Here is a 24,872-nt window from a genome sequence, read left to right as displayed (position 1 = left end):
GTTCTTCACTTCCTCCCTTTTAATTGGTAGGGTGAGCTTTGCTCTTTGGAATTCCAGATTGCCCTGGGCTTTGGATCTAGCAGAGACTTCAAATGCTTACACTATATCCATGGTCACATCTATCTGACATTTGGCTTCTAACACTTGGCAGTTCTGTTAAGCTATCTGGGCTAGGATTTCATGCCCTGGATATGCACGTATACTTCACCTCAGATTAGATGAACAAAGCAGGTACCGATGACCTCTGTCAGTATGAAGGGACCTCTGAACACAACACAGCTGCACATGGAGATGTTGGGAAATGGACTAATACCTGAGTGTACATTTCTGGGACATGGATGGAATAGCTGGAGGACAACTGGTTGAAAGAGGAACCATTGGGTAAAGCTAAATTCTGGTCTTCTATGAGAATCTGGAGCTTTTTTTTCCTGCTAATCACCATCTCCCAAGCTGGAATATGTGCTGAATGAAAATTAGTACAAAGATAGATAAACATGGAAATACAGGTGGCTCCAGCCCATGAAGAACCAAAACAACTTCATGCCACAGTTGCTAAGATAGAATTATGGTTCTGTTTCATCTTATATCCTGAAATCTCAACTGTAGAGACAATTTTGGAAGTCACAACCAGCTTGGGAGGCGGTGATTAGCTCCAGATTCTTGTAGAAGATGGGAATTTAGCTTTACTTTCCTTTTTCAACCAATTGTCCCCCAATTCCCACGTAAGAGCCAAGTTTTTGCTCCCCATCTCCAGCATGGAATACAGGCTGGAGGGGAAGTAGAATGATAAGAGCTTTGCTATGGGGTGGGGAGGAAGTAATTTGGCTCTTTTGCTATAAATCACTGCTTCCTAAAGGTAGAACATCTGAACACCTCTGCGTTATGGCATGCTGTTTCTTTCTTTCTTAGTGGAAGGATCTCAAACAACCAGGGCTCAGGAATCATTGCTATGAAGTTAGTTCCTCTGTTTGAGCAAGACTTCTGAGAATCTTCAGACTCTAGTTGAAGTTTCCACTAAATAGCTTAACTTTACAAAAACATTGAGCACCTACCCTCTCACTTTTTTCGAACTTGTAATCACCAGGTGGGTAATTACAGAGACCCCACCCTTGCCTGGAAAGCTAATTGGCCTGCTAGCAGCTCACTGGTACAAAAGCTAGGGGTAAAACCAGCACCTGGCAAACAATTGGAGTAGCCAGGATGCAGTGTGTATATCTTTATAGCACTCATAAACAATTTTATGAAGAACAGGCTATGTAGTTAAAGGCTGGGCCAGAGCCTCACCCTGTGGAGGGAGGTGTCTGTGAAACTTTTCTACAGAAGAATGAGAGATTAACCCTGATAGGGGAAGGAGGGTAGGACAGGCTGGCTATATACATATTCACTCACTCCCTTTACGCCGCCCTTTTTCTTCACTAGCTTCCTGATCATTTGAGTGGCCTAGCCTGAAAGGCAGCAAAGGAAAGTGGAGAACATTTTTAAAAGCAGAAGGAAGACAGCATTACTTGGGAGAGAAAATTCTGCGAAGCTGAAGCGTGAGAGCCCTGGAGTTTGCGGTTACGTCTTCCTTTCTGACTTGTATACTGTCTGAAACAGTGCTGAAGACAGGAAGTGTGAGAAGTTGCCAGAGTTTCTTCAGCTTTGAGACACTGGCAGAGGAGCTGACTACAGCTGGCTGGGGATGACACCGGGAGGCAAGGGCACATGGCTGATCCTGCCATAGGATCCTCACGCCTGGTGAGTATGTGTGGCTTATTGTGTCTTTGGCAAAGGGGGCTGCAGAGAGAGGATGGCTGAGTGTGTAAGCGAATGAAGTGTGAGTTTCCTCACAATATTTCTGCAGCTGTGTGAACACACACGCACACAAATGAATGGTATGGAGAGTGGTTGACAAGTGATTAGTTAAATTAATGAAATTAAACTAATTTAATAGATTATACAAAATATGTATGTCAAGAAATAGTTTTAGAGTAAGAGTTTATTATATGATTCATTTACATCTGCTGTATCAGAAGTCAGAAGTTATTCTTTTTTATTTCTTTTCTTTTCTTCTCTTCCTTTTATTTGCCATGACTTTTGTATTGTTTCTCTATTTCTAACTTTCTTGCTCTCTACTTTTCTTCTCCATTATTAGTTCTTGTTTGCTTTTATCCTTATGCTTTTTATATCTTAGTGAGTTCTTTTCTTTTTTTTAAAAAAAAGAGATCGGTTGACAAGCGTAAAAGCAGAATTTATGATCAGAGCATCTTCTGTGCAAAATTCACTGACGCGCTGACAGCATAGTCCTGTTCAGGCTTCTTCGGAATTTATTATATTCATAGGACTTAATCTCTGGTAATTTTGTTTGAGATGACACGAGCTATAACAACAAAAGATGGTTAAAATCCTAATTAAGAGAATTCCAACTGCAATCTGAAACTTATAAATATCACTTGTTATATTTAGACATAACATTCATTGGTAGTCTGTTTTCATAACTCTTACAATATTTCCTGAAAGTTTAAAAAGACATTACAAAATGTTACATCACGAGAATCTGAGCTGTCACTGACAATATATACAATCATGAACTCGAAATGCAATGCATTATAAAGATCAAGGAATAACAAAGTGACAACCTTCTGCCTATGTGGAAATAATGGTTTCATTCATGTTAGGACTGAGCAAGAAATAAACAGAGCACTTTTAATTATAATAATTAAATTTTAATTTATATATCAGACGAATTCTCAAACTCTGTGATACAATGGGTGTCCACTGAGGCTTTGTGCAGGCAAAATGAGCGAAGCACAGAGTGAGGGTTTTTTTTGTAGTAATTTTATGAAAAATTACAATTAAAAAGATAAAAATTAATAAAAACCAAAAAAGAAAAGAATAAAAAGAAAAAATAGAAAGAAAAATAGAAAAGAAAGAAAAAATAAGAATATAGTAAAGAAAAAGAAATGTATAAAGAAATGACTTCCCCCTTCATCACAAGTATAAACAATTTTAGTAACTTATCACCTTCTCTTAAAATACAACAAATGATCTCTTTGTCCCATATCCCATCTCTTATTTATAAACAAATCCTTAAAACCTCATCATTTCAGTCCTGATCAGCAAAAGTCCATTAAGGGTTACCAGAGATAACAACATATCTATTTTAACCTTGATCAAGTAAACCAACTTTATATTTTTTCCTTTTCCTTTTAACAATCTTGATCTTTAGTCCCTTCAAATAATGTCCTAGAACTTGATTTCTTTTCATTTTTTCTTTGTCCCTTCTCACAAAATTCTTCAAAGCCTCAACAAGCCTCTTTTGTAAATCCAATATACGAAAGATATCCAGGTCACTCTTTTGGTTTGTTGTTTGTATATCCCTTTTAATTATTAAGACATCAGCTGGTTTCATGTATATGTACAGTGTAACATCTTTTTCCATATCATTCTTATAGTTTGTTATTTTTAAATCCACTTTCAGATCAGTCTCAGTCTTGTCCAAGAAAACTTGTTCCTCTTCCATAACATCTTTTAAACACAGTCTATCTATAGAGGCAGACACTCTTAAAATTAACTTCTGGGTCCAATGTTCAAAAATGTCTTTCAATATGTCGACTGTTAAAATATTTTGCTCTATTCTGTATTAGTAAGTCAAATGTAACTGTTCTTCTCCTTTAATTGTACTCTTTAGTTCCTTCTGGTTCCCTCTAGTGTCCAACCTTCAAAGTCTTATTCTATCCTATTCTAAGTCCGTTCATAACTTTCCAAAATCAAAGTCCTAATCACCCTTTTGCTGTTTCTTTCAAAAAAAAAAAAAAAATTAAGTCCTTAAACTTGTATTTAAAACTTCTTTCAGTAAGGATTAAAGGAAACTCACCTGGTGCTGTAAATCTTGTCAATTCAAAGGTTCCTAATAGCTAAAAAGCAGTTAACAAGCGATTTCTGAAAGTGATTAGAAAAGGAAGTATGCAAACCCAGTGTCTTTTTGAAGGTGCCAACCGCAGATTCAGCAAGATGTTTATCCCCTCATTTCCCAGAGCTCTAATCCCACCAGAGACTTGAGAGGAGCAACTGTCTGGAGCACTTGTGGGCAGTCTCAAATCCTCTCCTTGTCCAGAGAGGAATTACAAAGAGCCAGTTTACTCACCGGCTCTTCATTCCGCCGCAGTCATCAGCTCCGCTTTTAGTGGAGCGGTTTTCAGTTCACCATTTCTTCCCCAGAAGTCTCCCAGAGTGAGTTTTGACATTCCCGCTTTGCTAGAACAAGTCTGATCAAGATTTTTTTTTTTTTTTTAACTGTGACTCCTCTCCAAGTTGCTTACAAACTCCTGGGGTGAGGGTTTCAATCAACAGATTGAGAACTGCTGGCTTGTGGTTTTTAATGACATGCCTTTTAAAATATGGTGTAGAAGTATAAACTCTAGTTACATTTTTTTCAGTGTCCAAGATTTCAAAAGGTGTATATTGACATTATTAACCATTATTATTATACATTCTTCTAGGCAAAAATTGCAGTTTATGTTCCATGAGCCACAGATGACTCCCAAATAGTTTCTTGTGGGCTTCTAGAAATTGTGCAGCCGAATTTCAGCAACAAATAGCTGAAGAAATAGAATGGTAGGCAATCTTTTAAAGAAACTATCATAGGCTTTGCCTCTAAACTGAAAAAGACCATAGCAGTCCCAATTCCACAATCTTCAGCAGTGTCACCACAGTGGTCTCAACTGTTCCTCTCCAAGATGGTTTAAAGAAATTCCAGTCCCTAACTACCAAGCGCTTCCTACCCACCTATTTATTCATCTATTTTAAGTTCAGAACAACTTTGTGAGATAGGTTAGGCCAAGAAATTATGAGACTGGGCATAGGCCACAGTGAGTTTTAATGGCCAAGAAGAGATCTATGCCAGGTTTCTTTATTCCCAATCTAACATTAGCCAGCACACCACACCAAGCCACACCACATAATCCTGCTCTTTACAGGTATGTTTGCTTTCATGAAGAATTTATTTTAGAAAGGCTGTATGTTTCATACCACCCATGACCACATTTTATTCTAGGCAGAGGAATCTAAATGCATCCAGAAGTGCTTTGAAGGAGTGTCTATAGCCTCATCCAGGGAACAAGTCAGTTTAAAATAAAAAGTTTTCAGAACTCCTAGTTACAGTATATTATCTTCTCTATCCTATGATATTTAGGATTGCAGCTAACTTTAATATTTGAAACTCTCTCTTTCTCCCCCCCCCCCTGTGTGTGTGTGTGTGTGGCATGCATACTTCTGTCTTGATACGTGTATTGTGCTTGTTAGCACCTATATGGGTGCAAATAAAGAGTATAGTCATTCATTCATAGGCAACTAATTTGTTCAAGCAGTTATGCAACTCCTATCATCTCTCCCCCCTCCAAGTTTTCTGACTATTTTCTGTTTCTTTTTCCTCCTTCCCTTCCTAATTTGGGGTTTCATAAGCACCTTCTGACTCTGAAGAGTGGAATTTTCCTGCCCTTTTGCTGTCAGCAGATAGAAGTTTGAACACTCTGTGTGATTTCAGCCCCAGGAAATGTGATTTCAGCAATAAAGCTCTTATCATGGCATATGAGAGAATAAGAGCAGGACTTCCGTCAACTGGAATTTCCTTCAGGCCTAAAAGGGACAATGTTCAAGTAGTGCTAAATGCCTTAAGAATATTTTCCTTGAGAACTTTTTTTTTAAGACTATGCTCCTTTCAGGCAGTAGAGGGCCTGCTTGCTCCATCTCTTCATGATACCGCAAATCTTGGCTTTGGTGTCTCAACAACCCAGATGAAAATTAGGCTATTTCACCTGTGAGGCAAAAATGGCACTTACTTCAGCCCAGGTAGACTTCTAAGCATTTCATCAACAGAGGTCATTCTTAATCCTGTGCCAGATCCCAGTAGGTGACTTTATTTATTTGTGATATATGTTTTGATGTATTTTTGGACCGTGCTTGGCACAACCAACGCCTGTCCCCACTTGCAGTTCCCATCCTGCCCAGACAACCCTCATCTCCCCCACTTAATTGCGCCAAGATTTCTTCAACTTATCTCCAGCCTTGTGTTGTTGTTGTTTCACGTATTAGAATAAAAAATACTCTTTTCCCCCTTTAAATGATGTTATCCTACTCAGATTCAAGGCCAGCAAAATCTGTGACATTTTGCCACCTGTTATCTTGAGTTGTGGACGTAAGAAGAGACATGATCTGTGAGTATTGGCAAGCCCATTAGCCACCCCCACTGAATTCATCTCCATTTGGTTCTTTTCATACTACGATCTCTTCTTATTTTTAAAACCAGTTTCTCTCCAGGCTTCCACAAGGGAGATGTGTTGAGATCAAATCTCCAATACTTTATCTGAGCAAGAATTAGGGGATATTTGTTCAGTACCAGATTAATGCTATATTGGAAGCAGTATGTTTATCTTCAGATAAGGGAGCCTCACTTTTTTCTCGTGATAAGGTCCTGAAAATCATGAGGGACCTCAAGCTGGGCTTTTGTTGGTAATTGTCTGGTTTTACTAATCTTGCTCAGTGGCTGGTCAGCTTTAGTTATCCCAGTTTACAGGATAGCTAGTTGTACAGTCATCGCAGGACCTGCCTTCTTCCTCTTTGGGATTATTTCTATCCTAGTGTTTTCCCATCTGTGTTTTAAATTTCATATTGTTTTAACTTGGGAGATGTATAGATGGGGTGTGGCAGGAGGGGCAGACCAGACTAGAAAGGAGTCCCCAGTCCAGGCCCACCCCATTAATGCTGCAGTGCCCTGATTGGTGCTGATTTTTCCCATTGCCTGGTTATCTTTTGACGGGGGACAGCAGCCTAACCAGAGAAGACTAATCACTGATTATAATGACTGGCATACGTGCACGTCCCAATGATACAACTTGACAGTGGCATAGAACAGATGCAGAAGAGACAAAATAAGAATTGGTGAGAGGCATAGCAAAGTTTATGGTGGCATTATTTTGTGCCAACACAAGGAGGAATGAATAGCACTTAATAGCAGAGAAAGGCCCACAGTTATTTAGGGATCAGACTGTTTGGACAAATATGTGCTAGCTTGATCTGTCTTTAATGAAACTCATAGCTCTTCTAAGATATTCCAGTAATCTCTTGGATTCTATTCATCCACCCGATCGGTCATTTGCCTCTTCTATTTCCCTTAATCTTGCCAAGCACCTGAATTGGATGCTGGCCTGAGTCCTCAGCTTCTGTGGAATACATGACCTTGAGGAGCAGCCATCTTGTCTCCCTCATGTTCTGTCATTGGGACCACAAGGAAGTGGACTATCAGCTCTTTGCTCCAATTACTGGTGGTGACGTTTGTGTTGTTTACAAGTCTAAGACGTTTGTGGCCTAAGGCACCAGAGGAACTGGGCACTGAGAGGCACTAGGACTTTGGATTGGTGGTTTAGAAGGATTGTGGTGGATGCTTTTTTCAGACCGGAGACGCCTGAGTTGGAGTATGTCTGTTTTCTCTCTGGGTGTGAGATGGTAGGGACAACAATAACCTTCTCAGATCACACCAGTCTGCAAGTGTCATTGAGAGGGCTGTTTTTACACCCCTGATTAGTCTCAATGAGAGTAGGTACGGAATCAAGGGTTGCGTGTGTCATAGTATGTTGATTGATGCAGCTGGCTTAATCAGATCTGAAATTCCACCGAGTGCATGAACAGAGGTAGACCAAGGTTTCTGAAAAGCTAGCTGGTTAGGGAGTAGATGGTTTGTGTCTATACATTGGGTGGGATCTTTGGACCTGGGGGAGAGCTGGCAGGGTTTGGGAGGGTTGGTTCAAGGGGGGGCAGGCAGTATCATCTTGCTGTTGATGGGCAGAGGGAGATATGGCAGGAGACAAGGGATGGGCAGGTCTTAGGGAAAGTGTACACAGTGTCTTGTACCAATTCTGTCTTCTGGACCCTGGGCTCAACCCCAGCACCTAGTCATCAGTGTCTCAGTGGCCCTGGCTCAGGCTGTTGCCCCTTAATGCCAGGTTGGTTTGTAAAAAATCATTCTTCGTTCAAGATCTTATTATGGATGATAGGGCCAACCTAGCATGTCTTACTAAGACATGAATAGGCGTTTGTGTGTATGTTTCCCACCTTGGGAACATGCTCACTGGGGTTTCAAGTGTGGCATTAGCCACAACCCCAGGGCAGGAGTGGGGAAGTGGCTGTTGTCATCTGGGAGATTCTTGTGGCTTTCAGAGGTTCTGCTCCACAGATAACTGGATATGAAATACTGTTTATGAAGCTAGCTCTAGGGAAAAAATAGGATTGCTGCTATTATATCAGCCTCCATACTGCATAGTGGCTTCCTTGACTGAGCTGTTCAACAGTGTGACTGAATTGGCTGTGGAATTTCCCAGATTTATGGTACTGGGAGACTTCAACCTGCTTTCCCTGGGTACAGATATGGGAGTTCATGGCCAACATGGGCACCATGGATCTGAACCTGATAAGTGAGGCCCCAACTCAGCAGAGGTAATGCATTAGATCTGACTTTTGTCTTGGGGCAGTGGCAACATGATTCAGATATAGGAGATGTTAACATCAGTTGCTTGTCATGATCAGATTACTCTTTGATTGCCTTGGAATTCTCCACATCTACCCCTCATAGCAGCGAGGATACATACTTGATCTGTCTGCCCAGGTGCCTGGACCCTACTGGGTTTCAGAGGGCACTTAGGATTGTTCCTGAAACTCTGATGCACAGTTTGACTGAGACCTTAATTGCTACTTGGAATAAGAGGGTGACAATGGACTTGGATTGGATTGCACCTGTGTGGCCTTTTCTTGCTGTGGATCCTGGGAAGTCCCTGGTGTTTCAGAGGAACTCTGGTAGATGAAGCAGCAGAAAAGATGCCTAGAGAGTCACTGAGGAAGATGAAGAGTGAATCTGACCAAACATGGGTAAGAGCTTTTATTAAGGATTACACCATGGCAATAACAGTGGCAAAACATAGCTATTTTTCTGCTGTTATTGCATCTGCAGAATGCCATCCAGAGGCCTTGTTTAAGGTGATCCAATCCCTCTTAATGAGGGATGGGTCAGAAGATCACTTGAAGGGTTGCTGTGAGAATTATTTGAGGCATCTGTCAGGTGATTCACTTGAATTAGCTCTCAGCTGGACTCCAGCTTGCAGATTCTGTTGAGTTGGCTGACACATGGTCTGACATGGTTATCTGGGAAGAGTTTATGTTTGTTCATCTCAAGGAAGTTGGCTAACTTGTGAGAGCAGCCATTGGACAATGCCCCTCCTGGTTGGTTAAGGCCTCTCAGGAGGTGATGTGTGGCTGGGTCCAAGCAGTGAGTGAGGGAATGTTCCATCTGAGCTTAAGGAGGCGGTGGTCTACCTCCTTCTCCAGAAGCCATTACTGGACACAACAGGGTTGGACAATTTCTAACCCATCTTCAATCTTCCCTTTTTGGGGAAAGTTGTTGAGAAGCTGGTTGTGCTTCAACCTCAAAGGGCTCTGGAAGAAAGACTATCTGGATCCCTTCCCATCAGGCTTCAGGCCCGGGCACAGTAAAAAGACCCATAATCAGATGGTGGGCATGAGTAGGACCTCCCAATCCAAGAATGGGCACAGCTGGTGCACAAAATGAATTTGTGCAAAAGCCTGAGTCATGGCTGCCCCCTGCTCTTCAAGAAGGAGTTGTGAGTCCTTCTAGGTGCACTTGTAAAGCAAGGAATTTCTCTTTCAATGCTGGCACCATCAGTCTTTGCAGCTCTGGTCTGGCTACACCATCACTTCCAGATTTATTTGTGGAATTCTAGCTCTCTTCCCCAGTACTAAAAGCATGCCTTGTAGACTATGGGCTTTACTATCTGACATCTAAAATTTGTACTTACTGATATTTTCAGAGGCCATCTCACATGCTGTAATGGTATGTGGGGATGATCTTGGGAGACAGAAGGAAGAGCTGCAGCCGAGACAAAGGTCTGATAAATAAAATCTGTCCAAAGGAGGGGTGGGGGTGGAGAAAACATCTCAGAAGGGACCCTCTCTAGTTTTTGGGAGAGTAAAAGTAAAGGAGGGGAGAGGTATTCTGTTCTGAATTCTGCAAAATTCTGTTACTGTAATCTCACAATAAAGGTAGTGTTAGTACTTGTGGTTGTCTGGACTACCTCAAAGGGTTGACACATGAAGGGCAATTCAGTATAATGTTTTTGATTGCAACTCTCTGTGTGTGTGTGTATATATATATATATATATATATATATATATATATAAAATATATGAAACACCTTTTTCTTATCCTCATTTTTTGCAGTGGTTATTCTTCTCTATGTTTTTTTCTTCACCCACAATCTCTTTCACTTCATCATGCCACCAAGCAATCTTTTCATCCCTTCCCATTAGTGAAAATATACACATTTCTGTGGCATTTGTAACATAATTGTTTTCCATTTGTTCCAAGCAGCCACATCATCTGTCCATGTAACCATTTTCCATTCTTTCTCTGTCTTCCAATTCTTTTTCATACAGTATTCATACTTTTTGAATTCTTTTATTCTAATTTCTGTTACTTGTTTCCTTTTTCCACAAGAGCCATTCTTGATATCACCAGTATCAAGACAGGATGTTGCCTTTTCACATCCAAAACCTTTCATCACCCACATATCCTTCAATCATTCTCTCATTTGTTTCATTGTAGTCAATCAAATCAATCATGTTTTTAGATTCATTCCTTTGCCATGTGTACATATGTGAAACAAGTAGACTTTTTCTGAATAAATGCTCACCAAACTATCACCTTTCTCGTTCTTTCTGGGTCTCTAAATGACTGAGCCACTTCTGTACTTTCTCATCTTGTTCCCAAAACACCCATTTATTTCACCTAACAGAATAATTTCCCCCTCTCCTGATTGTATTTAAATTTTATAATCAAGGTAAAATAGCGCACTTGTGTTGGCCCTTCAAGGTAGGGCAAATCAAGAAACAGACGCTGCAGGGATTCCAGGAATACTACTTTATTGTTGTAGGGCATAATAACAGAATCTTGAAAGCCTACCAAATTTTTCTCTGTCCCATTTTATACTAAACCAAATCAAGGTAGGGTTATTTTCTTTCTCATGCTTCCTTCAATCTCTTGTCCAAGTATCTCCTTAATAGCTTGTTTGTGCCTTCCCAAAGATCTGCTCTAAATTCCTTTACAGCTTGAAACAATGGAAATGGAAGCTTATATAGAATAAGAGATTTTTATAAAGATTTGGTAACCTATGTAAGGAGGAGGTAGAGCCACAATAAGACTATGAAATGTTGTGGCTACTTTGATGTTAGGTAAATTCATTTCTACAAATGAAGAGGGTGATGAGATTTGTTCATTGCTCACTGTCCAATTGTAAGAAAGTAATGATCAACTATTTCATGTAATTCAAAGGAACAGTATTCAAAATTTTATTTACGTTTGTTGAAAATACAGTAGATATAGGTAACCATGCCTCATAGTTATGGATTTTAAAAATGTTTCAGCCCCTTTTGCCTAGGTAACAGTTCTTGCATATTTCCATCAAGGTCATCTTCCTTACTCTCTACACACATATTGCATAAACGCTCAGTAAGATACTGGAGAGATTGTAATCAAAAAATAATGTTCTACCATCTTTGGTGGGAATTTGATTAATTTTCAACATTGTGGAGGGACGTCTTTAACAAAATGATAGCTGTAAACAAAGGATTGAATTCTCACCGAGTTTAGACCTTCTACGTGTATTTAATGGAAGGAATAAAAAGTTATGAAGCAAGAATGTTATTGTCTAACTTCAGCAAAGTTAATCATTTCCCACAATGGAAATATTTGCATAATCTCTTATTCAAAAAATGGTTTGATAAGACTTGGCCAATAGCCCTGCTTGAGAATGTCTCTGATAAAATTTATTTGCTCAAAAAAACAAATACAGAAACCATTATTTTATTGGGACTATCAGGATTATATCTGTTTTATATAAGATAAAATGAATAACCTTCAGGATGTATGGAAAATTTAAATGGCCTGTTTAATGGAAGAATGACTTGTATAGTACTATTTTTAAGAATAAAAAATCCTAAATAAAATGCTTCTTAAAAATAAGAACATTGCAGTTTTCCCCCAAAACTCATCTCTAGCTCTTCTATGATCATTATTCACTAGACCATAACATGGAACTATCTCCATCCTATGGATTTCTACTTTCATATGTATCCACCATAACAATTTAGAATAATGTTTTCTGAAATCCATTTTAGCCATTTTTGTCCATACTGAGCAAATTAACTTTAGGTTAATTAAACCCTAAAGTATAAGTGAGGATAAGAATTAGTGAGTACAAGAAACTTATAGGCCTGGTTCACACATAACCGGACTCTATTTGCATCTTTGTTTTATTTATAAGTATACAAGCTGCAAATGCTGAAAGCAAATTAACAGCAGAACAACTAAGCCTGCCTTAGATCACCACAGAACGACTACACCACAACATGGTTTCATTTTCAACCAGCTCCCAGCTCTTTGTCTACTTAATCCTATGTTCAGAGCTACTATGATAATGTTTTTTCAGGCTATTGAACTAGCTGAAGGTGAGAACCAGTTTGGTGTCGTGGTTAAAGGCACCAGACTAGAAACTGGGAGACCGTGAGATCTAGACCAACCTTAGGCACAAAGTCAGGTGAGTGACTTTGGGACAGTCTCTCTCACTCTCTCTGTCAGCTCTAGGAAGAAGGCAAGGGCAAACCACTTCTGAAAATCTTACCAAGAAAACTTCAGGGACTAGTCCAGGCAGTTGCCAGGAGTCAACAGTGACTTGAACACACACACATACAAGCCCTCCTCCCTCCCAACCTCCCTCCCAACAGGCTGAAGAGTGTGACTTTTCAAGGACACAGAGTGTTTCCAGATTTATAACAAATATTTGCAAGTAATTTGTATCCTCTAAGTATTTCATCTATTTGTGAGCCAATACTATAAGGAGGGGTAGTCAGCCAGCATGCATGACGATATTTTAGAGTTTTGAGTAGGTAGGTGATGTGGAAATTTTATATTTCTGTGTCTTTTATTCTGTTACATTTTATTGCATTTTGTCCTTACAATAAGAAGAAAAAACTCTTTTTTCTTGTTTTGATTTTTCTTGTCATTGCTGAGCTAATTATATTGCTATACTTACTCATGGCCATCTTGGGTTTTAGCAAAGGATGAGCCCACCTTCATATTTTTGTCTCCTTCTTCTTCCTCTACCCTTGAATCTCCCTCCCTGCTTTTTGTTGTTATTCTAATAAATCCTCAACATTACTGGATCCTTCCTCCACCTCTTAAAAGATGGCATCTCCCAGACAGAGCTCAATTAGGATTGGCATTTACCCGACTACAAGCATGCACTGTTGAATTTCTTCCTATTTATACTACTTAGGGCTTGTTAAATGCTGATAACTGAGAAGTACTGTGAATGGTTGTGCCTGGCACTCTCCTTACCTGCTGATAATAGCTCAATATCCTGACCATTTAAGCCCATTGAGATGATCCCTCTGCCATTGTTTCTATAATATCCTCTTTATCGTTTGCACTGTTCTATTGACTTTAAGCTTTCTGTGTATATAAAAGAAATGTATTTAAAACTGTATCCACAAGCTTTAAGGAAGAGAAGGGTGTAACATGGTAAGAGAGACATGCCTGTGTTGCATTTGTCCCAATTCCAGAATTTTAAAATACAGGCCTTTTGCCCTGCCTGCATGTGCTGCTAATTTTCTTAGCAGTCGGTTGGTGGAATAGAAGAGAATGAAGTGTGATAATATGACGTTTCAAATAGAATAATCATAATCCAATGCAAAATACCAATGATTAAGTTAGACCTCCATAATTGAATGTGTTTGGATTAATTTTGAAATGCACTGATTCATGCATATCACTCTGTTTGGGTGGCATTTCAACTGACGGAGACTGCAGAAATATGCTTATGATATTACAATTTTTCAGAAACGTAGTAGCTAGATTTAAGAGCCTTCATGATCTACTATACATTACTTGAGTCTGTGTGTCTTGTCAGTTTGCCACATGCTTCTATAGCACTTTGAGCTGCACATATTGGTGTGCACCATATGTCCTTCACAACATCAGGCACTAGCACATTCATTTCAGTTGGAATATTTTCTGTCCTATGGATAAACAGGCATGTGTTACTTTGTGCATTGTGTTTCATCTCTTTGACAGGCATCCATACTCCCAGCTGCTCTGCCTCTTCCTGTCGACAAGCGTTACTCCCATTTATATTGTCATGCTGTCAGCGTCCCACTGGAGGAGCCTCCGTCAAACCTTGCTGGTGCTCTTCTCAGCCACCCTTCTCATTGGCATAACCATGCTGGCCATCTCCTCTGAAGTCAATCCTATTGGGGTTTTCTTCCTTGTAGCAGGAGGTCTGAGTTTGGTTGGCTACCTCATTAGTGTGGCAGCTGAACAATGGCTGAAGCATCACAATGCAGGAGAAGAGACCCAGGCAGCCCCAAGAGCACAAAGTCAAGATGGGTAAGCACCATACAGTTGGGCTAATTTCCACATATCTTAATCACAAGAGATAAACATTCACTTCTGACAGCAGTTTATGAGAATAGCAGGACTGGCTGATACCAAGGAGGTTTCTAGTTTAGCATCCTGATTCCAGTAATGAGTGCTCAAGAGTTTTGGGAAGTATATAAGCAGAACATGAATGTAGTAACCCTTCATTGTTGTGTATCTCCAGCATCTGGAACTCAGAAAGAATTGGACCAACAATTGCAGATCAGAATATTGCCAGATTGAAAAAATGATGTTAGCCCATGCATGCATGGACTTATTCACTCATTCTGTAGTAAACCCAAACTCAAGGCAGCTAGCCTTTGACGCTGCCAGAGAATTTAATCCATATTTCCACTACCTATCTTTCTCCAGAGGGACTGAGGTTGTATCTCCTAGAATTCCAAGCCAACATGGTTAAGTACAGGCTGACTGGGAATTCTATGTCTTGCAGCTCCAACACATCTGAAGGATAACATATTGGATAAGATTGATCTAATTCTTATGCCAAGCAGTTTTAGGACCCAACAGTCCTACCCTGAGACCATTGCTCAAAACATTACCTTTTCTAGTAACATCCCTCCGACGTGCTATGATCACTTGGAGTGGTGGCCAGAATTAGAGCTTTCTCAGTTGTAGCGTCTCAGTTATGGAACTTGTCCAAAAAAAGTGCAACTAGACTCCCTTGCTGTGTTTTAAATGACAATCCAGCAGGGTAGGTGTGCTTCAGGTCCCTTCCATAGGAAACAATGTCACCTAGCAGGACCCGGGAAGCATGCTTTCTCTGTTGCAGGGCTTGCCCTTTGGAACTGTGTAGTCCCTGAGATCTGGATGGTTCTGACCCTGTTGGCTTTCTATAAGGCCTTGAAAACTTGTTTTTTTCCCTTGGGCGTTGGGCCAAGGTGTTGGATTCTGTAATGGTTTTGGATTGGAGCAGGCTGTGACTTGGTCTCAGTTATGCTGTACTGCAGTGTGTCTAAGCATTTTGTTTGTTATGCTTTTAACCATATGTAAACCACTCAGAGTCGCCATTCATGAGTTGGGTGGCCATATTCAATCAATCATTCAATCAGTCAGAGACCTGCCTGTTCACCCAGGCATTCGGAGAATAACAATTTGTTCCACTACCAGATTGCCTTTTAGATTGCCCAGTATATTACTTTTCTTTTTTAAAGTGAACCTTGTTTAATTGTTGTTTTTACTGCTTTTAAAGATGGTTGGTTTAATTATTATGGCTTTATTTGAGATTTTCCTGGAAACTGCTCTAGGCTCTTCAGGAAAAGTTGTACAGAAATAAAATTAATAATAATTAGAATCATTGTATCATATGTCCAATGGTGCATGAAAGAGGTGATAATCTACTCGAAGAATACTAGATTCCAGTCAGTACTTGTTTTATTTAAGTGATAGTTCTGAAATTGAAATTCATAGCATAATTTTCAGTAAAGGGGAAGATTTTTGCATTCTTGCAGGATAACAATTAAATGGAATGTAGAGTGCAATCATCGGGAATAAGTAGAAATTAGACACAATGACCCCCCTTGCTTGATTATGATTGATTTAGAATCTTGCTTGTTTCTCATTAAAACACAGGTAATCTTGCCTTGTGGAAACAGGAAGCAGTTTAAACTTTCCCCCTATTTTTTATGCAGAGACAACACAGCATATGAAGCACCAACATATGAGGAAGTGGTGGCTACTGGCTACTTGTCAGATTCAGTGCCAACAATTTGGACCATTACATCCAGTCCTGGAATAACCCAAGGAGAACCCCCTCCATATAGTGTGGTTATTGAGCCTCCTGCCCATGGAGAGACTGTGGTGGAGGCATTCAGTGTCTCGGTGGCACCAAGTGCACGGCGGGCCTCTGAAGCAGATCTGCATTCCAAGGTGCGCCTCCGACTGGTCCTACCACCAAGACTAAAACGCTTTGTCTCAGATATTCATGAACTCAAAGGGAGTGAAGAGCGGCTTGAACGACTGGAGCCTCTCACCCCACCTCCTGCCTATGAGAATGTGACTGGTGACGAGGTCTTCGAAGGACAATTTCAGCCTTCAAAACTTTGACTAAAAGGCTGGAGATTGATAAGTAGTGCCACTACTACCACGTCACTTCTCTCAAGCCCATTATTAGCTTGATGTTATAGCCTGGATTACATCTGAAGCCAAGTTTGTTTTCAGGGGCTGGGCTCTCTTTTTATGAAAAATGCATGTGTTACAGGCATGCAGCCGTGTTAGGGCCCCCTTCTTCCTTTGGTGTTTCTTTTGGAAGGTGGGAGAGGTAGAAATGGTTCTTAAACATTTCATTCAATGGTTAGAAATTTCCAAAGCCGTTCATATGTTCTTAGCAGTGAACAGTAGCTTAGGCTGCCTAGGAACTGGAGAACAAAAGACTGGTTGGCATACCTGGAAGAGGCAGATTGTAGTCACAGATTGTCCGTAATTTGCCTCCCAACCTCCCAAAACTGCTCCTTGGATTTAAAGGTAGGCTGAAGGAGTCTTCAGAATGGCGCCTATCCAAACAACTAGCTTACTCCCAAACAAATTGATAGAAATGTAAATACCACTAATACTTATGGAATTTACTTTTCATATAAACAGAAGTCTGGAGAGAGGGAAGAACAAACCAGGAAGACAGCCAGTGAAGTAAAGATTAAAAAAAAGCAGGAAGTTGCTTTTAATTATTTTTACTTAAGCTTCACTGATAAACTAGTCTAGCTTTTAAAAGATCTTCGTGGGAAGATTAAAAACAGCTTATAAAGTACAATACACTGGTGATGATTCACCTTAAAACTTGTTTCTCTTATTTTCTGTGTCATACTTGTCATGATAAGTGTTATCATTCACATTATTCTGCATTTTTCTATCATGAGTAGGCATTTTATCCAAATGTTTATTTCAACATTTCCATTATTTCTGAATGGAAGCTAACCATAACAACCAACAACCTCCTCCTTAACATCAAGTAGGGGCAAGCAGGAGCAAGTAGGGGCTCTGTAATACAAAGAACAGTGCCCTGAGAATACTATATAAGTTGGGGCTGTCCCATTCTCTTCTTTCTTGGAATTTGGCCTGCTTTATGTGAATCACAACATGTATATGCGGAGTATTCCTTGTTATGCAAGATAATAAATATGGATCTCTCTCAGAACCTTAGAATCTCTCACGGTGATAAGAAAATAAGCTTTTATATACAGCAGTTCATACAAGCCAGTGCAATATAGATTTAAACTAATTTAATTAAAATTGGGAAATGATTTACTGTATCAGATCTGTCTTTGGTGAAGGGTGCCAGTAAATCAGAAGTCGCTAATTTTACCTGTAATAGACATAACATAGTAACTGCTCTGAATAAGTATGAAATAAAGTTTTGATGGCGAATTTAGAATCCAAATAAAGCTAAGAGTGCCACTTTAAGATTTTTTAATAGAACAGTTTGAATAATTTCCAGATATGTTCAAGAGGTTCATGTCTGAAAATTAGCCATCAGCTGCTTAAAAGCAGCAGTAACTGACCAATATATGTTCTTTTTATTGCTGACATATTAATTGTTAAGGTGCAGAAGGAAGAATTTGTAAAAATGTTTTTAAAATATGCAAAATTGTAAAATAGAGTATACAAAGTACAAACATATTTACTAGCTTCCTGGATTTTAAAAGCATAAGCCCAGTGCCCCCAAGGAATGCTATAACAAAATAAAACACTTGATCACAGAAAGTCTATGGACTGATCTCTTGCATCCAGAATAACAAACTGCTGGAAGATGCTAGCTGAGTAAGTCTTTTTTTTTCAAGCAATGCACTTTTAGGAATCCCTGGGAACAAACCATCTATATGATACCTGTGTCTGTTAGGCTGAGGGAGGTCAGAAAAGAATAGGGTACTGGAAATGAAATGGAGAACAGAACAGTTCTTTTAAAAGATAGTCCTTTCAAACACACTGATGTTTGAAGATGAAAAGGGTTCAGCCCTAATCTTCTGGTTTGAATGGACTGTTCATGAGTTTCATGTACCTCATAGCACCCTCCTGACCATGCCAAATTCCAGTGGCAAAATGGATGACTTTAACGGCATACTCTGGGGGGCATTTGAGGGATATTTAAAGAACAGTGATAGAAGTGTTTTGCCTTCCAGGTCTCTTCCTTCCATTTCCAACCAAAAACTCCTCTGGAAACAGGCCCCAAAATACAGTCCTGCTCCTTCTGGTAGTTGGCTTCCTGCAGCCTTGTGGAAGTTTGTGAGGCTGATTTCTGTCTCCCAACCTCCCAGAGTTGCTCCTTGGATTTAATGGTAGGCTGAAGGAGTCTTCAGAATGATGCCTATCCAAACAACTAGCTTACTCCCAAACAAATTGATAGAAAAGTAAATACCACTAATATGTATGGAATTTACTTCTGTGTGCCTTTGCTTAGTGTTGCTGCTAACAGTTTTAAAGCACTGCTGAACATACACATGCACTGAACAAATGCATTCTCCGTCAACTCTTCATAGAGTTTTTGTGGGCAAAACCATGTTTGCTTGCATGAGTTTAACTGGATCAGTGGGCAGTTTCAGCTCATTTCATATGAATATAAGAAGTCTTTTGCTGAACCAGTTAAAAGCCAATCCATGCAAGTATTCAGTTTTTGGTAGTGGCCAACTTGATATTTTTGGAAACTCAGAAGATGGGCATTGTATTTTTGGTATACAAGGCTGCAGTCAATGTTTTTCAGGCATGAGATCTATTGGGATGATGCATTCCATCATAATCTCGTTACTCAAATTCATTTTATGAATGCTACTTATTGTCTACTCATGTTGTAGATGCCGAAGAGAGCTTTATGGAATACATTGAAAAGAGTTTCATATACTACAGCAACTGCAAAGTACAATCTTACTGGTAAAAAAATCCCAAGTATTTTCATTGTTGTTGTCCTTGAGTGATGGCCAACCAGCAACAAAGTGGATGGACTCAGTTAGAGTGGTGATGAGTACACGACTGGAAGATCCGAAAGACTAGATTAGGGACAGATTGTCATGGAGAAATCTATCTATATGGTTGCTAAGAGTCAACAACAATGTGATGGCACAGAATCAATCAATTAATCAATCAATCACTGATCATTTAGGTCAGATAGATATCCTTATCAAGTGAAGAAAGCATCTATCAGTAAAAGGTGAGTTGGTCTTCCAGAAATAGTTGAGTTGTCTTTGGTGGTTTGTACAACCAGTGAGCAGCACTTACCAAATGATCAGAATGATAAAAAAGCTGCTATTGGGAGCAAAACTAATTTTTATTTAAATTTAATCCAATTAAAGCACATTTTATCACTGAATAGTGGTAGTAGACAGCTGCATTCATAGAATGGAAGGCTGACAGTCCCAGCCTCCTCTCCCAGAATTCCTCTGGGTGTTCACACCCTGGCCCCATCTTCTGCTTTGGGGTAGCAGCTTGGTAGTTCTGCTGCATCATTCACCTTCCGGGGACACCTCTCTGGTATCCACCCCAAACTTTGGTGTGTGTCTGAGACAGAGCTGTCACAACCTGTGCTGGCTTTGGGGCCATTAAAAAGTAAAAAGGCAAAAAGTGAAATAATTTCAACAGTGCCACCTCCTGGCCTATCTCCTGAATTTGACAAAGCATCGAGCTGATACAGTGCATCAAATGTGGAAACCACAACACTTGCTCTTGATGCTGTTTTTTTCTCAAAATTCTTCTAACTTTTCTTCATGGCAATTATTTTGGACAATCAATATTCTGTGCATTGCCACATGCAATGACTTTCAATAGAAGAGAATGTCTGTAGCTCAGGGTTGGACTGTGGAGTCCTTAGTGCTCTCTGAGCTTGGCTGAACCAAGCTCAGAGAGCACCAAGTACTCCACAGTGACTTTCCAATTTTCACTTCTGAGATGCTATTTGGGGACATTAGCAGAAAGATGTCCAACCAAGCAGTTTTTATTAGGTATTGTGAACACGACTAAGACTTGATCTATACCGAAGGCACTTGTGTGTGTGAAGAATCATATTAGTGGCATTTTCCAAAATCCATTTGTCATTTAATAGTCACATAACAAAGACTCCAGCACCATATCTATAGTGTTTCTAAAGGGAGCACAAGGCATACACCTCATAACTGTCAGAGATAGATGTGCCATGTGTTTTTATCTACTAATACTGTTGACTTGCAAGCTTCAGTTACCACTGCAATCTTCCTTTTAGTCCAATTTTCTATCTGCAAAAATTTGAACTTTCAAGCACCTGCCACACAACACCCCAGCCTTAACAATTGTTGATAAGAAAGACAAAAAAAAGTCTGGATAGTGGACATTGCAATTCTGCTGGAGACAACAGAATAGAAGAGAAAGAACTGAAGAAAATCACAAAATATAAAGACCTGCAAATAGAAGTAGAATGACTATGGCAAAAGAAAGCAAAGATAATACAATAATTACAGGCGCCTTAGGTGCAATCCCAAAACATCTGGAGCACCACTTAAACACCATTGGCATTGACAAAATCACCATCAGTCAACTGCAAAAGGCAGCTTTACTTGGAACAGCTTAGATCCTGCAATGATACCTTTACCTTTAACACCACCAAACAACAACATCTGCCTATCCCAGGTCCTTGGAAAGGACTCAATAGGTGGATGAAAATGCCAAATCCAGGCTAAACATCTGACTGACTGTGTGACCAACCATAATAATAATAATTAGTTGTGGCTAGGAGGGCCTTTGTACAGCTTTGGGTTGTGCACCAGTTATGCACGTTCCTAGATCGGGAGGCTCTGCTCACGGTCACTCATACCCTGTCATCTCTTGGATGGACTATTGTAATGCACTCTATATGGGTTGCTCTTGAAAAGTATCTGGAAGCTTCATCTGGTGCAGAATACAGGGGTGAGGGCAGTTACGTGTACCCCTAGAAGAGCACATATTACACCTCTGCTGCACAAGCTGCATTGGTTGCCAGTTTGCTTCTGGGTCCAATTCAAGGTGCTGGTTTTGACCTTTAAAGCTCTTTCATGGCATGGGGCTGGGTTATTTGAGGGACCACTTCTTCCTGATCATATCTTCCGGTCCCATCAGGACTGGAAGAAGAGGTATGTTGTGAGTCCTTTCTGCTAAAGAGCTACATGTGGTGGGACCCTGGAGATGGGCCTTTTCTGCTGTGGTGCCGGCCTTATGGAACATCTTGCCCCCTGAGGTCAAGCTGGCTTCATCCCTGTTAACTTTTCTTAAGTCCCTCAAGACTTGGCGATGTCATCAAGCTTGGGGGCCCGAAGGGAATGGTGAGTTGCTGAGGTGGCTCCACTGTCATTAATATCAGTCACTCTCTCCTTGCCTTTTTTCAGAATTGTAATATTAATTTTTTTTCATGTTATTGTTTTTTAATTTTTCATTGTGCACCACCCAGAGTCACATTTTGTGAGATGGGTGGCAATATAAAGACGATGAATGAATAAATAAATAATAATTTATTAAAGTTATATGCTGCCTGGCTCCCAATGATTCTGCGTGGCTTACAACTGTTAAAACAATTAAAAACAAAGAACAATAGAAAAAACAAAACAAACATACAAAAACAGCACAAGACAAAGAAACAATGATGGCAAGGAAAATAAACTCAGAAGGGAACAGTAAGAAAGAAAGGGGCATCAATCATCCTCTCCAAAGGCCTGGGCGAAGAACCAGGTCTTTCAGGCCCTTCAAAATCGGGTGGTAGCCACATGAATTTTGGAGAGAACCTCACTCCAGAGAGCAGGCACTGCTACAGAGGAGGCGTGCTTCCGGGGCCCCAACTGGTGCATTGTTTAACCAATGGAACCCGGAATGTGCCAACCCTGCCAGATCAAGCTGGTCGGGCAGATACTATGGGAGAAATTCAAAAATGGGCCAGGGGCTGCAGAGAAAAAAAACTTTTTGATTTCTTTCTTTTTGTTTTTCTTCCTTATTATATCTTAGCTTGTATTAGTTTTTATCTTCCTTTTTAAAAGTTTTAATAAAAATTACTGTATATATATAAAAAAGAAGTCTTTCGTGGTTTTCACATTCAAATCTTCCAAGATTTCGCTCTGTCTCATTAGTTTTAGCTTCATAAGTCTCTTGTGAAATGTTGGCTATATACAGTGGTACCTCGGGTCATGAACTTAATTCGTTCCGTGACTCTGGTTGCGACCCGAATCAGATTTTCCCATAAGGTTCAATGTAAATACGGTTAATCCGTTCTGAACCATATGTATTTTTTTTTAAACCACAAAAATATGAAACAAAGTACAGTATAGTACAGTACGAAGAGAGAACACTAACCTTGCTCAGGGCGACTTCTGGTGTGGAGGACAGGAAGGCGGGTGGGGAGGCGGTTATTGTTTGGAGGGACAGTCCCCCTCCCTACAGGAAGCCACGACCATGTGTCACGGCAGGGAAAATGGCCGTGGATCCTGTTCGTCACCTGATGCGGAGTTCGTGAACGGAAGCAAAATTTTGCGAACGGTGCTGTTCGTGAACTGAATTGTTCGTGAACAGAAGTGTTCGTGACCCGAGGTACCACTGTACTGGGTATGCTGTTTAGGGGCATATCATATGTAGACCCTTGGCTCATGTCATATTCAATAATGATATAGTGGTCAATATGAAGGAAAAGGTTGGGAAGCTTTGCAGTCTACCACCTATGTCTTTTCCACTGACTAGGATGAGTATTTCAATAATAATTCTGCCATTTCATTAATACTGGTAACACTTCACCCGGCATCCTTTTTGAGACTCTGCACCATTTCTTGTTCTGTATTGTGTTCTTTGCAGGAAAGAAAGCAGCAGGGATGGTTTTTTTGTTGACATTTTCTGTCCATCTGTTTCAGAGAATCCCTACTTCATTCTGGGAAAGAGGGATCAATAAGCCTAATAGGGAAAATAACTTGAGTTGATATTATCTGTAATTTGAACCCTTTTATCTTCATTTGACTTGTTGCATCACTTGACTTGAATAATGCAAACTTATCTCTGACCATATCTGGTCTGTCTCAACCCCCTCACCTTTGTTTAGGGTTCAGCTGCTAAATTATGGATTATATATTCAGTTGCCAACATAATCATATTATAATGATAATATTAATACATATTATAGACAGGCAACAGAACAGAGTTGATCCCTGCCACCTCTAACTTTTGCAAATAATATTCAATTAACCCACTGAACTGAATCCTAATTTGTTACTAACAGCCTAATGAAAATGGCACATGTCAAGATAGATGAAGATCATATGCAAACCACTGAATAGATTTTGTCCATTATGAGAAATGAAATAATGATGCCTGGTGGAAAATGACACACACACACATGTATGTATGTATGTATGTGTGTGAATACACACACACACACACAAAGCAAAATCTAAAATGATCCTTTGTTTTGGAAACATTACTAATCTTTCAGGTGGAAGGCTACGTAAATTTTTCTGGACCACATAGGACTTAACCCTGTATGAGTTTGTATTGCCTGATGCTGGTAGACCAAGCACAGTTGCATTCTTTGCTTTTAGGATAGTGGCTTACAAAATCCAATAGGAAACTTCTTCCCCAAATTTTCTGTCAGAAAGGTGGGGAATTCCATTACTTTTTTTGACTGGGGACTGTAAATTGGGAAAGAAACAGCCCTGAGTGGGAGGGAAGAGGTCAAAGATCCAACACTCACTTCAAGTTGACCACCCTGTAATGGATTTTCCTGTAAATACATGCCTATCTTTGCTCAATGGAGAGTTTCTATGGAATTCCATGTGGATGGAATCCACATCAGATACAGATTCACTTGGTAGGCAGTCCATCTGCTTACCTAGTGATCAGAATTCATTAATGCTAATTTAATGAATTAAATGCTACATAATTGTTCTTATTCTGTGCAAAAAATATTAGCAGCTTGGAAAGAAGGAGCCGCCCTTTGCCAATTACATTTCAGATTAATTAAAACAACTATCAAAGCAATTAATTCATTTACTTTAATTAAATCTTTTCCTTCTAAAGAATTCACAAAGCTATAATCAGGAAGTAGTAGCTATCCAGCTATACTTTCCCTTGTATAAATTGATTCCCAGTGGCTTTTAGAGAAAAATATATTTTTTACAACTCATTAAAGTAATAAGAAGTCTCATTCAGGTCAAGGTCAATTTTTGATTTCATGGACAAGTCCATGTAGTTTGCTTGACAACAGTATGAATGTAGTTTGTCATTGCATTCTTCACCAATGTTTACTGCCAACCCAATCTAATCTACAGACTTGGAATTTTTTTCTGGACTCTGTTTAGCTTCCACACCTAGACAAGGTTGGACTGGTGCTGTTGCCTACTGACTGAACTGTTAAAGGGATTCCTTATTTATCGGCATGTCA

At 39.8% G+C, this 24,872-nt stretch overlaps 1 protein-coding gene across 3 annotated transcripts; it reads left to right on the top strand.

Annotated features, from left to right (window-relative positions):
* Positions 1–1,206: 1,206 nt before the first annotated feature.
* Positions 1,207–22,386, top strand: TMEM139 (transmembrane protein 139). 3 transcript variants are annotated; one of them, XM_025165225.2, is made up of 4 exons: positions 1,207–1,737; positions 4,482–4,596; positions 14,174–14,485; positions 16,165–22,386. In XM_025165225.2, the coding sequence occupies exons 3-4, from the start codon at positions 14,238–14,240 to the stop codon at positions 16,577–16,579; spliced, it is 663 nt and encodes a 220-aa protein (XP_025020993.1). In that variant the 5' UTR covers positions 1,207–1,737; positions 4,482–4,596; positions 14,174–14,237; the 3' UTR covers positions 16,580–22,386. The 3 variants fall into 3 exon arrangements, with proteins under 3 accessions (XP_025020993.1, XP_007425962.1, XP_087994696.1); XM_007425900.4 differs by lacking the exon at positions 4,482–4,596 and having other exon boundaries at positions 1,209–1,737; positions 16,165–22,385; XM_088138570.1 differs by lacking the exons at positions 1,207–1,737; positions 4,482–4,596 and adding an exon at positions 12,531–12,638.
* The last annotated feature ends 2,486 nt before the right edge of the window (positions 22,387–24,872 follow it).

This window comes from Python bivittatus, unplaced genomic scaffold, assembly GCF_059951505.1.
Source record: "Python bivittatus isolate LINGU-HERP-01145 unplaced genomic scaffold, Pbiv_v1 ctg000270_np1212, whole genome shotgun sequence".
Taxonomy (NCBI): domain Eukaryota; kingdom Metazoa; phylum Chordata; class Lepidosauria; order Squamata; family Pythonidae; genus Python; species Python bivittatus.
This window is presented reverse-complemented; position numbering and strand designations above follow the sequence as displayed.

Bases quoted from the DNA above. Each gene is read 5' to 3' on its own strand.
- TMEM139 (XM_025165225.2), top strand. From the start codon at position 14,238: ATGCTGTCAGCGTCCCACTGGAGGAGCCTCCGTCAAACCTTGCTGGTG. The intron at 14,486-16,164 runs GTAAGCACCATA...TTTTTTATGCAG, and splicing joins AGAGCACAAAGTCAAGATGG to AGACAACACAGCATATGAAG.